At 60.5% G+C, this 13,674-nt stretch overlaps 1 protein-coding gene across 1 annotated transcript; it reads right to left on the bottom strand.

The window, feature by feature from the left end:
- Nucleotides 1-14: 14 nt before the first annotated feature.
- CHLRE_20g751697v5 (uncharacterized protein) lies at nucleotides 15-11,076 on the bottom strand. Its single transcript, XM_043072874.1, has 28 exons — nucleotides 10,174-11,076; nucleotides 9,717-10,094; nucleotides 9,289-9,596; nucleotides 9,133-9,226; nucleotides 8,808-9,035; nucleotides 7,256-7,486; nucleotides 6,541-6,768; nucleotides 6,011-6,238; nucleotides 5,615-5,713; nucleotides 5,450-5,517; nucleotides 5,255-5,390; nucleotides 4,994-5,200; nucleotides 4,742-4,933; nucleotides 4,478-4,685; nucleotides 4,338-4,403; nucleotides 4,130-4,195; nucleotides 3,952-4,017; nucleotides 3,744-3,809; nucleotides 3,535-3,600; nucleotides 3,327-3,392; nucleotides 3,119-3,184; nucleotides 2,911-2,976; nucleotides 2,703-2,768; nucleotides 2,495-2,560; nucleotides 2,287-2,352; nucleotides 2,079-2,144; nucleotides 1,871-1,936; nucleotides 15-1,728 (listed from the first exon to the last, which is right to left on the bottom strand). Exons 1-28 carry the CDS (start codon nucleotides 10,363-10,365, stop codon nucleotides 1,082-1,084), a joined length of 4,302 nt encoding a protein of 1,433 aa, XP_042914204.1. The 5' UTR covers nucleotides 10,366-11,076; the 3' UTR covers nucleotides 15-1,081.
- Between the last annotated feature and the right edge of the window lie 2,598 nt (nucleotides 11,077-13,674).

The raw sequence follows: 13,674 nt of genomic DNA, 5'->3' as shown, positions 1-13,674 counted from the left end.
TAGGCTGATGATTTACTAAGAAGACAGGACGAGGCTTACCCGCTATCCTAGCACAGAGCTCGGGCCTCAAGGGGACTACATGGCTGCTGTCGCAACTGAACTACTAAGCCTACCAAGCGCGCCCGCCGTATTCCTAGCTGGCCAACGCTAGCCTTGCCTGCCGCTTAACACGACTGGCAAAAGGCAGATACCGCAAGGATGTGTACTACTCCTACTCAGCAATACGTGCAGCCTTAGCTGCTGGCGTCAAGGCCACACACACATACACACACGGACACACCAAAAACGCAAAGTCAAGACATGTGCCCAGAGAATGCAGGAGGTGAGGGTAGATCAGTGCTATGCACGGTTTGCCGCAAAACCTGCAAGCACAATTTCTTGGCGCCGGGCGCCCCATCCGTTACACAGGAATGCGGGATGGAGCTGGTAGGGTCAGGCCGACTCGTGATGCCTCCCAGCTCGTTGTGCCCCCCCAGCCCGCTTTCCCAGCCCGCTTTCCCATGTGCAGGGGCTGGATTACCGGTACTCCGGGGCTGGCAGTCCAATTCATCGGCAGTCCATGCCCCACTGGCGCCGAGCTCGCTATGACACCCTTAGGTCTCCCCTTGTGGAGGGCGGCATGGCAAGGCCGCAAGGGGCAGGTTGGCATACCTCCGTAGCGTGCAGCGTACTCCCAGACCTCGGCATTCAACAATCAAGTTGCAGCCCCAGGAATGCATGAGCGCGCAGCCGGTACTGCCATGTACTGTACGGTAGTTACCGGGCATACTACCAATTCCATGTCGCGACTGAGCATGTAATTTGCAGCCCGTCAGCTATACCGTATACACCTTCACTGGAATTATTTTGTCCGTTGAAGGGGGTATTATATATATACCGCGCCTCCTTCCCACACTCTCCAACCTCTTAGCGTGATGACAGCTGCGCTCTCGTTGTCCAAAGCGGCCTCACAACACCACGGCCCACAATACACCGGGCCACACAGCTACGGCCTGCCAGCTACGGCGTGACTGCTATCGGCAACCCTTCCACACAGGTCAAATACGCACAACCGCACCCATTGTGCATACCGGCCTCAAAACTAGCGTGCATTCTCAGCGCGCTTGCTCAGCTTGTCGGTCATGTACAGAAAGTGCCGCACATACACGAGGAATAGCGGCTGCGACATGTAGGCGCAGTGAGACTTGAGCATTGCCAGCTTGGCGTTGCGCTGCTCAGCTAACTGGGAGTTGAGGCTCACCAGCGAGCTGTAGCGCGCGATGTCATATGCTTTGCAGCATCCCGTATGACCCCGGAAATGTGTTTTGTCGATCACAAACAATGTGTTTGTGACCCACTCCGGCTCCCGGTTCAGGAAGTACGCATGCGCGTGGCAGTTGTTGTCGTACACCACCACCTTGGGTGGCTGTGGCCACCGGGTGTACAGGACCTCAAACAGGGCCTGGGGGGACTCCGCATTCTCCAACATGTGAAAGCCCAGGCACACACCGCAGTTGAGGCAGTGCATCACAAAGAGCCCAGGCGACAGGTTCTTTGAGTCGTACTTGTACTTGGTGCAACGCTGCTTGCCAGTTATCTGCGTGCGGCGATCCGAGAAGTAGTGCCCCAGGTGCTTCAACCAAGGCCTGCTAGGGTAGTAAAACCCAGAAGTCATGAATTCCTGTTCGGGAGAGCCTGTATTGCTTCCGCCAGCCGCCCCAGGCCCTCGTGGTGGCGCCCCTGCTGCGCCTGTGCATGGCGAGGGAAGCAGGCCGTGTGGAGTTGGTGTACTGTGTTACAGGATGGAAGGTACGAAAGTACGCACGCGCGCAAGCACAGGCCTGTCGTCCTGCCCCACTACCACAACCCCCCCAACCGCCGGGCCCCTCACCTGCCGGCGCCGCTGTCCCCGCCAAGCCAGCCGCTCCAGGCCCTTGTGGTGGCGCCCCTGCTGCGCCTGTGCATGGCGAGGGAAGCCGGCCGTGTGGAGTTGGAGTACTGTGTTACAGGATGGAAGGTACGAAAGTACGCACGCGCGCAAGCACAGGCCTGTCGTCCTGCCCCACTATCACAACCCCCACAACCGCCGGGCCCCTCACCTGCCGGCGCCGCTGTCCCCGCCAAGCCAGCCGCTCCAGGCCCTTGTGTTGGCGCCCCTGCTGCGCCTGTGCATGGCGAGGGAAGCCGGCCGTGTGGAGTTGGTGTACTGTGTTACAGGATGGAAGGTACGAAAGTACGCACGCGCGCAAGCACAGGCCTGTCGTCCTGCCCCACTATCACAACCCCCACAACCGCCGGGCCCCTCACCTGCCGGCGCCGCTGTCCCCGCCAAGCCAGCCGCTCCAGGCGCTCGTGGTGGCGCCCCTGCTGCGCCTGTGCATGGCGAGGGAAGCCGGCCGTGTGGAGTTGGTGTACTGTGTTACAGGATGGAAGGTACGAAAGTACGCACGCGCGCAAGCACAGGCCTGTCGTCCTGCCCCACTATCACAACCCCCACAACCGCCGGGCCCCTCACCTGCCGGCGCCGCTGTCCCCGCCAAGCCAGCCGCTCCAGGCCCTTGTGGTGGCGCGCCTGCTGCGCCTGTGCATGGCGAGGGAAGCAGGCCATGTGGAGTTGGTGTACTGTGTTACAGGATGGAAGGTACGAAAGTACGCACGCGCGCAAGCACAGGCCTGTCGTCCTGCCCCACTACCACAACCCCCACAACCGCCGGGCCTCTCACCTGCCGGCGCCTCTGTCCCCGCCAAGCCAGCCGCTCCAGGCGCTCGTGGTGGCGCCCCTGCTGCGCCTGTGCATGGCGAGGGAAGCCGGCCGTGTGGAGTTGGTGTACTGTGTTACAGGATGGAAGGTACGAAAGTACGCACGCGCGCAAGCACAGGCCTGTCGTCCTGCCCCACTATCACAACCCCCACAACCGCCGGGCCCCTCACCTGCCGGCGCCGCTGTCCCCGCCAAGCCAGCCGCTCCAGGCGCTCGTGGTGGCGCCCCTGCTGCGCCTGTGCATGGCGAGGGAAGCCGGCCGTGTGGAGTTGGTGTACTGTGTTACAGGATGGAAGGTACGAAAGTACGCACGCGCGCAAGCACAGGCCTGTCGTCCTGCCCCACTATCACAACCCCCACAACCGCCGGGCCCCTCACCTGCCGGCGCCTCTGTCCCCGCCAAGCCAGCCGCTCCAGGCCCTCGTGGTGGCGCCCCTGCTGCGCCTGTGCATGGCGAGGGAAGCCGGCCGTGTGGAGTTGGTGTACTGTGTTACAGGATGGAAGGTACGAAAGTACGCACGCGCGCAAGCACAGGCCTGTCGTCCTGCCCCACTATCACAACCCCCACAACCGCCGGGCCCCTCACCTGCCGGCGCCGCTGTCCCCGCCAAGCCAGCCGCTCCAGGCGCTCGTGGTGGCGCCCCTGCTGCGCCTGTGCATGGCGAGGGAAGCCGGCCGTGTGGAGTTGGTGTACTGTGTTACAGGATGGAAGGTACGAAAGTACGCACGCGCGCAAGCACAGGCCTGTCGTCCTGCCCCACTACCACAACCCCCCCAACCGCCGGGCCCCTCACCTGCCGGCGCCGCTGTCCCCGCCAAGCCAGCCGCTCCAGGCCCTTGTGGTGGCGCCCCTGCTGCGCCTGTGCATGGCGAGGGAAGCCGGCCGTGTGGAGTTGGTGTACTGTGTTACAGGATGGAAGGTACGAAAGTACGCACGCGCGCAAGCACAGGCCTGTCGTCCTGCCCCACTACCACAACCCCCCCCAACCGCCGGGCCCCTCACCTGCCGGCGCCGCTGTCCCCGCCAAGCCAGCCGCTCCAGGCCCTTGTGGTGGCGCGCCTGCTGCGCCTGTGCATGGCGAGGGAAGCAGGCCATGTGGAGTTGGTGTACTGTGTTACAGGATGGAAGGTACGAAAGTACGCACGCGCGCAAGCACAGGCCTGTCGTCCTGCCCCACTATCACAACCCCCACAACCGCCGGGCCCCTCACCTGCCGGCGCCGCTGTCCCCGCCAAGCCAGCCGCTCCAGGCCCTTGTGGTGGCGCCCCTGCTGCGCCTGTGCATGGCGAGGGAAGCAGGCCGTGTGGAGTTGGTGTACTGTGTTACAGGATGGAAGGTACGAGAGTCTGATCGCCCCACGCACGCGTCGCGGACCACATGCCGTGCACCTGCAGGGGCTGCCTTGCGTTTTGTGCCTGCCGCCCCAGGCGCTCGTGGTGGCGCCCCTGCTGCGCCTGTGCATGGCGAGGGAAGCCGGCCATGTGGAGTTGGTGTACTGTGTTACAGGATGGAAGGTACGAAAGTACGCACGCGCGCAAGCACAGGCCTGTCGTCCTGCCCCACTATCACAACCCCCACAACCGCCGGGCCCCTCACCTGCCGGTGCCGCTGTCCCCGCCAAGCCAGCCGCCCCGGGCCCTTGTGGTGGTGCCCCTGCTGGGCCTGTGCATGGCGAGGGAAGCAGGCCGTGTGGAGTTGGCTGTTGTGTAGGCAAGCGTAAGCATGGACTGCGTTACCTTCAAGAGCCGAATCCACATTTGAGAACACATCTTTGGGGGATCTGGGAGTCGTGCCTGCCACATACACCTGATCATCTGATCGCTGATAAGCTTTCCGGGCAACAGATAAGAGGAGGCGCAAAAGCTTTTGTGCACGCAACGGCAGCGCCCCCCCATTCCTGTTGCATTCTCGTGAAACAAATGGCCCCAGCAGGGGAGCTGAAGCCTGCATGTGTGCGATGTTCGAAGAAATGTCAAGATGAAAAAAAGCAAGGAACTTACAGTCAGCTGTATTAATGACTGGGGCGTTGGGACGGAAACCTCCAGGATGGCATCAATCAGGGAATGGACAATACCAGGCACGTAGGCACACACAGGGCTCTCTGACGCAGCTGCCAGTAGAAGTGACTGCAGTTGCGGTGAAGCCTCCGACACGTCTGTGCCTCCGGCATCCCCTGCCGGAGCATAGCATGCCTGCAGACACGAGCAAAGTCAGCAATTGCAGATATCACATGCCACAACTATGCCACCTACTATGTATGGCTTCAAATCCATGCACTTCTTGTCTACCTCCGTCAGCAGGGACTTGTATTCAGCTGACGTCACTGTAGGCTGATCTCCAGTACACATGCGCTGCAGGATCTTTGCGGCATGTCGCGGCAACAGAGATCGCTGCCGATGTAGTGATCCAGGCCGCCACGGTTCGCTCACCGGTGGCCCCCACGGCTTGCGAAGATGGCTCTACAATGGAAATGCTCAGTTGTACATGTCACTGAGGAGACGTGCAATACGTACCTTCTCCTTGCGCACGCCCAGTAGGATTCCATCAGCAATCACGAACATGCACTGGTCACTTGGACACCGACACCTAAAAGCTGCGTCATAGTTGGGTTCTTGTAGCGCCACAAAATTTAGCCATGCTTCCTGAAACCTGCGCAGATGAAACCTTCTCAGCCTATGTTGGTGTTCTCCGCGCCACTACGCACTTACACTGCGCGCTTGTTGATAAAGAAGCCGTACCCTCTTGCCGCAGCGGACGCTTTCACTGCACCACGCGCCTGCAATTTGATGATCAATAACATGATGATCGGACATCACTGACTGACTTGCCACGATGCCAACTCAACGGCGAACTCACACCACCGGCCAGCTCACCGGCAACTTGTCCTGCGACGCGCCCATGAGACGGCGCATTACTTTGCAAAACACCGTGATCATCATTGACAGCAGGCCAATGACGACAATGACGGTAGCCTGCAGTCAAGATACGGTCGAAGCGAGATACGGTTGAAGCAAGATACGGTCGAAGCGAGATACGGTCGAAGCGAGCTTGATAGCTGTGCGGCGTGAGCCGTGAGCGGTAGGGGCACGGCATGCACCGGCGCGGGTGAGCGCGGGGTGTAGGCGACTAAGGCGTGCAGGCACGCGGCAACCACAAGCGCGTGTGCGGTCTGGAATGGCGCGGGTACCGCGGTGCGTGTGGCGCTGGTCCCAAACTAGCATAGCCATCCCACAAACAAAGTCCGCGCTGCGCGCAAGCACGCGACATACCTGCTGCGGCCAAGAGCCGCCAGCCCCGGCCCCTCCACCGCCAGGTGGGCTGCTGCCGCTGGCATTGGCGCCTCCGCCACTGCCACCTGGGCCTAGGCGGCCAAGGCCCGGCTGCGCAGCGCCGCCGCGCTCACTGCGCACGCTGCCTCCGCCTCCTCCTCCGCCGCCGCCGGCAGCAGCAGCCATGCTGGCGTGGTCATGCCCCGTGGCGGTGCTTGCGCGGGCGTGCTGCAGCACACAAAGGAGCAGCGGGATAGAGCGAAGGCCAGCTTGAGAAAGGAGTGGGGCTGTGCGGCGTGAGCCTTGAGCGGTAAGGGCACGGCATGCACCAGCGCGGGAGAGCGCGGGGTGTAGGCGACTAAGGCGTGCAGGCACGCGGCAACCACAAGCGCGTGTGCGGTCTGGAGTGGAGTGGCGCGGGTACCGCGGTGCGTGTGTGTATGTGTGCCGGCGTGACAGTGGCGCTGGTCCCAAACTAGCATAGCCATCCCACAAACGAAGTCCGCGCTGCGCGCAAGCACGCGACATACCTGCTGCGGCCAAGAGCCGCCAGCCCCGGCCCCTCCGTCGCCAGGTGGGCTGCTGCCGCTGGCATTGGCGCCTCCGCCACCGCCACCTGGGCCTAGGCGGCCAAGGCCCGGCTGCGCAGCGCCGCCGCGCTCACTGCGCACGTTGCCTCCGCCTCCTCCTCCGCCGCCGCCGGCAGCAGCAGCCATGCTGGCGTGGTCATGCCCCGTGGCGGTGCTTGCGCGGGCGTGCTGCAGCACACAAAGGAGCAGCGGGATAGAGCGGAGGCCAGCTTGAGAAAGCAGTGGGGCTGTGCGGCGTGAGCCTTGAGCGGTAAGGGCACGGCATGCACCGGCGCAGGTGAGCGCGGGGTGTAGGCGACTAGGGCGTGCAGGCACGCGGCAACCACAAGCGCGTGTGCGGTCTGGAGCGGCGTGGGCCACAGCGGTGTCTGCGTACGTGCGTATGTGTGTGTGTTTGTGTGTGTCAAACACAAAACAACGGAACAAAGCCGCCAAACACACGTGTGTGTGTGTGTGTGTGTGTGTGTGTGTGTGTGTGTGTGTGTGTGTGTGTGTGTGTGTGTGTGTGTGTGTGTGTGTGTGTGTGTGTGTGTGTGTGTGTGTGTGTGTGTGTGTATGTGTGTGTATGTGTGTCGGCGTGACAGTGGCGCTGGTCCCAAACTAGCATAGCCGTCCCACAAACGAAGTCCGCGCTGCGCGCAAGCACGCGACATACCTGCTGCGGCCAAGAGCCGCCAGCCCCGGGCCCTCCGTCGCCAGGTGGGCTGCTGCCGCTGGCATCAGCGCCTCCGCCACCGCCACCTGGGCCTAGGCGGCTAAGGCCCGGCTGCGTAGCGCCGCCGCGCTCACTGCGCACGTTGCCTCCGCCTCCTCCTCCGCCGCCGCCGGCAGCAGCAGCCATTCTGGCGTGGTCATCATCCCGCCCGCTGGTCGTAGTCGAGCTCACCTAAAAGGCAAAAGCGGAAGCATGGGCATAGGGCGGCAGCGAGGAAGTGTCACGGGCAGGCGAATGGCAAAGGCGACAAGAGAGGCAGCGTGCAGCAGACAAGCTAGGTACGGGGTCATGGCTGCATGGGGGGCGTGGCGGGCGGCGGTTGCAGCGTTTCCAGGCGTGTCAGACACAGGCTGGTGTGTGTGTGACGCCATGGGCTGGCGGGAGCTGGCCTCCTGCTCCCCACTCCATGGCGGCACCGAGGCTAGGCATGCTCGCGGCCGCAGTGGCTGCGTCGGTGGTGGGGGCAGGCTTGGGGTGCGGGGTAGGCAGGGTGGCAGACCGCGGCGTTACAGCGGTGCGCGCGACGGCGGCCCAACGAGACCCCGGCCCAGGGCGCAACGACAAGGCCCACGCGCCCGGAAAAAAGCCCACCAGAGAGCACACCCTCACAAACCGCGGACTCCCCCCCCCAGACCACAGGAGACCCCACAGACCAGCGGGAGCCCTAAACGAAGCCGCCCACGGCACCGGGACCGGCCACGTGCCCCGCCCAACAGCCAGGGCCGCACACCCACACCCACCACCAGCCCGGGCCGCACAAAGGCTCACACCAACAGAACCACAAGCATATACGACAAATCCCTGTGTGTGTGTGTGTGTGTGTGTGTGTGTGTTAATAAACGAAACGAAAGCCCGCCCAGACGACGCCGGAGTTACTTACCGATACCTACCAATTTACCGAGCGTCGCGTGGTTGCCGTCACCCAGGTAGTCATACTTACCCGCAATAAGCCTGTAACCCCACGGGCGACCATTCGGCCTGACCCCGCGATGCACCTGTATGCGTCCATGCTCCGCACCCTGGGCGCGCTAAACAACGTTTACCCATCACGCCTAATTCCCAGATTCCCGCCCGCTGGTCGTAACCCAGCTCACCTATAAGCATGGGAATGGAAAGGCATTGGGCGGCAGCACAGAAGTGTCACGGGCATGTGAAATGGCAGCGGTGGAAGAGGGCGGCGTGCAGCAAGCAAGGTATCTAATGTCCTAACACGCATCCCAAAGCCCGCCCACTAACTATGCCCGTGAAAGGGAACGAGTCGGGGGCCGCGCGGCTGCAAATAGCGCCCGGCTGCATGGGGCGTATGTGTGTGTGTGTGTGTGTGTGTGTGTGTGTGTGTGTGTGTGTGTGTGTGTGTGTGTGCGTGTGTGTGTGTGTGTGTGTGTGTGTGTGTGTGTGTGTGTGTGTGTGTGTGTGTGTGTGTGTGTGTGTGTGAGTGTGTGTGTGTGTGTGTGTATGACGAAGTCAGCGCTGCGCCAAGCACGCGACATACCTGCTGCGGCCAAAAGCCGCCAGCCCCGGCCCCGCCGTCGCCAGGTGGGCTGCTGCCGCTGGCATTGGCGCCTCCGCCACCGCCACCTGGGCCTAGGCGGCCAAGGCCCGGCTGCGCAGCGCCGCCGCGCTCACTGCGCACGCTGCCTCCGCCTCCTCCTCCGCCGCCGCCGGCAGCAGCAGCCATGCTGGCGTGGTCATGCCCCGTGGCGGTGCTTGCGCGGGCGTGCTGCAGCACACAAAGGAGCAGCGGGATAGAGCGAAGGCCAGCTTGAGAAAGGAGTGGGGCTGTACAATCACCTAAGCCTTAGGCGGCCAGGGCCTACCTCAGGCAGCAGCCCACGATCGGCATAGCACTCGACGACCGTGCGCCACAGGGCAAAAAAAGGCACAGCGGATGTGGCCAGTTGCACCGAATACCTGCATACCGTGGAAAAAGACTGAAGTAACGAATACAATGAAGTTACTTCACAACTGCTTACCATTGCAGCAGCTCGTGGCTGAACAGATCAAGGTTGTTGAGGTTGAGGATACCGTAGTCCCGAAAGTTGCAGTTGAGCTTCTGCCCACAAGTGCACATACGTTGGAACACGTCGACCTCGCGGAACCACGTCAGGCTGTACACGATGGACTTGCGCTGCGGGCTTGCGTGGATGAGTGGCGCCTCATTCCAAAGGCGACCACAGCCGCAGGCAGCACCTGGCTGCAGGTAAGGCACGAACACGCTCGGCAGCGTGCCGTACTCCGGGAAGACGTTCAGCTTCGCTGTGATGCCATCCGCGATTCGCTCCTGTTGCAAGTGAACGGAACTTGAGTGACATGTGGCCCCGTACCCTTATGGCTCACATCAACCCCTTGCCAGCCACTTAAGCCACTTCGCACCCGCCCGGTTCGCATTCACGCAACCTACTTGTGACACTGATCTGACTTGCAGCTTGCCGGTCGTGGCATCAACGTAGCTGGCGATGATAGATGCCAGCTCGTCGATGGCGTCTTCAGTGTCATCACGCTCTGCCGCTGCACCCTGGTCAGCACCAGTGAGCTGCTTGACGTGCAAGCAGCGTTTGCTGGCTGAGCATGCTGTGCACCTGTGCACGCCCCCCTGGCAGTACACGACAGCAGCATCACCCGACAGCGGTGAACCAACTAGCCAAACCGAGCACAGATGCGGGTGCGGGGCGCCAGGGAACTGTGTTTGCTGGATCTTGGGTGGTGGGTCAGGGTCAGACAGCCGCGTCAGAGGGTGCAGCGGCATCGAACGCAGGGTCGGTTGCCACGTCCACAGGAGCTACGGGCAGGAAGGGAGAAGGCCGCGGTTACTTGACGTTATCCTCGGTTGGCTACCATCCCGGCAAACCCGCACATACCTGCAGAGCCCGGGCGTGCGGGCACGCGTGGCCCAGCGCGGCGAGGCTGGCTGCGCGGGTGCACGGACTCGTGTCGCACTCGAACACAGACGCCTTGTCGCGCCAAGTTGGATTGCACGTGCAATACGAGATGACATGCACGCCGTCGGCAAAGGTAATAGTTTGGAAGGTAGTGAGGACGAATTGCTTCATTTTGTGGTCGGCTGGGAGGCAGTAGACGGATTTCTGGCGTGTAGTTGCCACAGGTTTCAGCGCGCTGTCAGGGAAAATCTGCGCCAGGAAAGTCGTCAGGCTTGCGACGCCACCAGACTGGGGAGGGTGGGGACATCCGGAGATGTCGCAGCAACCGAATACCGCAAAAGGATCCTGGTCGTCCATAACCGAGATCGTAGCTGAGACTGTGCCTGTGACTGGCGCCTGCAAGCTTTCATGTAAGGTTTCCGGCTCGTCGCCAGCGTCGAAGCAGACATCGCGTCCTGATGCCGCGTCCCCGCCATAGTTGACATCGTACTTGTCGCCAGATAGCTCAACGGACAGAGGCTGAGCTAGTGTGACCGCAGACAACGGTGGCGCTCCTGTCCGCACTGTCGCCAGCGAAACGATGCGCCCATCATCAATTGTTCTAATGCTATTGCTGACAGCGTCATTTGTTGAACCTGACGGACGGCCAGGGGCAGCCTTTAGTTGTTGTTTAAGCGCCCCAAGCCTACTTTTACGCTGTCTTCCACTCATCAAGGTTCTGTGTGTATTTTTGTTGTAACATTCTACGCGCATTAATTTCAACTAAGCGAAGGCAACGCTTCGGGAAGGTGTCACAGGATAGGCGTCGAATGAGGCAGCCTGCATCAATGCCATGTTGAATTCTAGCCGTCTGCGAGCGCTTGGATAAACGTTGTCAGCCATTCCCAGACAGTTGATAAGGAGGAACAGTGCCTTGGCCGACAAAGGGTGCGGGTGGACGCGCAACAGCGCGGTCAACGCCATCCTCGCCTTGATTTCTTTCTTCCACCAAACACTCCCTGGGACCTCATGAGTGCAACTGTGTGTTTTGAGCGAAGGTACATCTGTTGCAGCCAGTGCCAGATGCTCTCCTGTGCGGCGACCAGGCTTTCAATTTGTTGCCACGCGCATCCACGCTCCTTTACCGTCCGCGCGCCCCAGCAGCGGCTCTGAAGGTTGCTGCAAGTTTGCTTCTAGGATAAAGCAGCATGGCTCGAAGCTGGGCGGAGACTAGGAGACTGGCCTGTCCGGCGGCCTGGGCGGAGCCGGAATAACCGGCTCCGAGCATGCTCGGGGCAAGCAGTACCCACTGTTGCCGTCCTTGTGCATCCTGAACGCATCAGTGACTGACTGCAACTTAAATGTATCTTAAAAGCAATAGTTTTCCTGGTCCTGCGCGCCCAAACAGCCAGCGGGGCAGGGTGGAGCCGGAATAACCGGCTCCGAGCATGCTTGGGAGCGCTCGCGGCGACCACAGTTACTCCAGCCTCTACATTCGCTGGCACTGCAATAATAGACATAGCTCATAGCGTACGCTTTCGAGGCTATACGCAGCTGCGAGCGGAGCAATTCATTCATTCATGGAGACGAATACATGTCTTGCCTTTGTGGCAGGGGGCGCGCTGCGATATCTATTGCTGCTTCATAATAAGAACTGCTGTAGAGAGCGCTCTGGAATACAGCTGCATATCCATTGCCAGGGAAACGTACAATTGGCTGTAACCGGCGTATATTTACGCCTCAAGTATTCCGGGCCGACATTCGAGTAGCGTACATTTACATGAACGAACTTGCAAAGCACTGCACGCTCTTCTTCTTGTTCGCCGCGTGCGCAAAACGACATGTCCGGACATGGCTATGCCTCCCCGCACACATCCTCTCCCCTCGATCGACACCCTCTACGCCTGTGCCTCCCCACTGCCCCATAAGAAAGCCTGCTCTCCTCCACAAACATCGGGTTATTTTTTGGTGTCATAATCATGATGTGTACCGGCATAGGTGGCCAGTCGCTTACTGCTGATTGCGGTTAGCAGTGTGTTGGGTGGCCCTTTGTATGGGGCCCCGTGGTCCCATAGGGTGAGGTTATAGGCGCGCATGATGCTGAGTTGTTTCAGTGTCGTATAGTAGTGGCTTTCATGGCGGAGTTTGTGCATGTCTGTAGTGCCGGCTATTCTGGTCTGTAGTTCAAGCAGGGCATGTGTGACCATTCCCAGGCGGCCTGGGTCATTCAGGGCCAATGTTAGGGCCCGTGTTGCTTTCTGCACATAGATAGGGAGCAGAGAGCCGACTCCTAGGCCAGACATTTCTGCTGGCGTTAGGACGGCTCGCGTGGGGAACCCGCGGCTGAGGCGATAGCATGTTCTGGCCAGTCGTGCGATCATATTGTCAAGTGTGCGTATGTCGTTTTCCGTGTAGGGCATGACGGCGAAACTATATGCAGCAACGGATTGAATGCACGATTTGATGATGCGCAGGCATTGCTCTGGTGAGGCTTGACATGTTTGGAGGCTTAGGCTTTTGTCCGTGATATTTTTGCATAGGTACGCAAATTGGGGCCCCCAGTTTAGGGTCATTGTGACTTGCACACCGAGGTACTTGAACGGTTCCGTCGCTGGAAGGTAGGGTATACTTGTGGTGCCAATGTGGATTTTGTTTTCCAGCATTGATCTTAGTGTACGGTTGCATGTGGGCCCGTTCAGACCCTTGTCTTGCATGGCTCTGCGGTGTAGGATACCAGTGACTCTGCACTTTGCGTGGTTAACCTGCAGTCCGGCCCATTCAGATTAGCGGTGGATTTTATCGCATTGTATCCGCAGGTCACTCAAGGTGTTTGTAAGCACCGCTAGGTCGTCGGCGTACGCTGCAGACGAGCAGTTATAGCGATCGTTCAGGTGCGGTGGTAAGCAGCCATATGAGTAGCCGCGTCCACCAACGTGCAGCCACCGGATTAGGGGCTCGATAAACATTAAGAAGAGGACGGGGGAGAGCGTGTCGCCTTGCACCGTGCCGCGTTCTATACTTATTGGGGCCGTGAGGCCATGTTCGGTCCGTACGTATGTGCGGGCGTTGGAGTATAGGTTTTGCACGACGCGTATCAGGTCGTGTGGCATTCCTAGGTCCCACATGATTTCCAGGAGGCGGTCGTGCGATATAGTATTGAAGGCGCTGGAGAAGTCCGCATACATCACGTATATGTCTTGCTTGGTGAGCCCAGCGTCTTCAAGTGCGTGTACTAGGTTGAGGGTTTGCCGCTCGGTGTTCCTGTAGCGAAGGAACCCCTCTTGTGTTTCGCTGAAAATGTCTAGGTCTTGTGAAATATCCGAAATAGCCACGGTGATAAGGCTGGTCCATAGTTTGTACGTGGTATTGGCTAGCGCGATGGGTCGGTAGTTCTTTAGTAGGAGCGAGTCGCCTGGTTTGGGGAGTAAGACCGTTTCACTGGCGGTCCAGGAGGTGGGCGTATGGGCTCGGACCCACATAAGAGTGAGGAGGTCGTGCACG

This window comes from Chlamydomonas reinhardtii, assembly GCF_000002595.2.
Source record: "Chlamydomonas reinhardtii strain CC-503 cw92 mt+ unplaced genomic scaffold scaffold_20, whole genome shotgun sequence".
NCBI lineage: Eukaryota > Viridiplantae > Chlorophyta > Chlorophyceae > Chlamydomonadales > Chlamydomonadaceae > Chlamydomonas > Chlamydomonas reinhardtii.
The sequence above is the reverse complement of the archived record's forward strand: the minus strand, read 5'-3'. Positions and strand labels throughout refer to the sequence as shown.

Coding starts and splice junctions, on each gene's coding strand:
- CHLRE_20g751697v5 (XM_043072874.1), bottom strand. CDS start 10,365: ATGAAGCAATTCGTCCTCACTACCTTCCAAACTATTACCTTTGCCGAC. Junction 4,686..4,741: donor AGTCATTAATACAGCTGACT/GTAAGTTCCTTG, acceptor GCACACATGCAG/GCTTCAGCTCCCCTGCTGGG. Junction 3,601..3,743: donor GGGGACAGCGGCGCCGGCAG/GTGAGGGGCCCG, acceptor CGCCATGCACAG/GCGCAGCAGGGGCGCCACCA.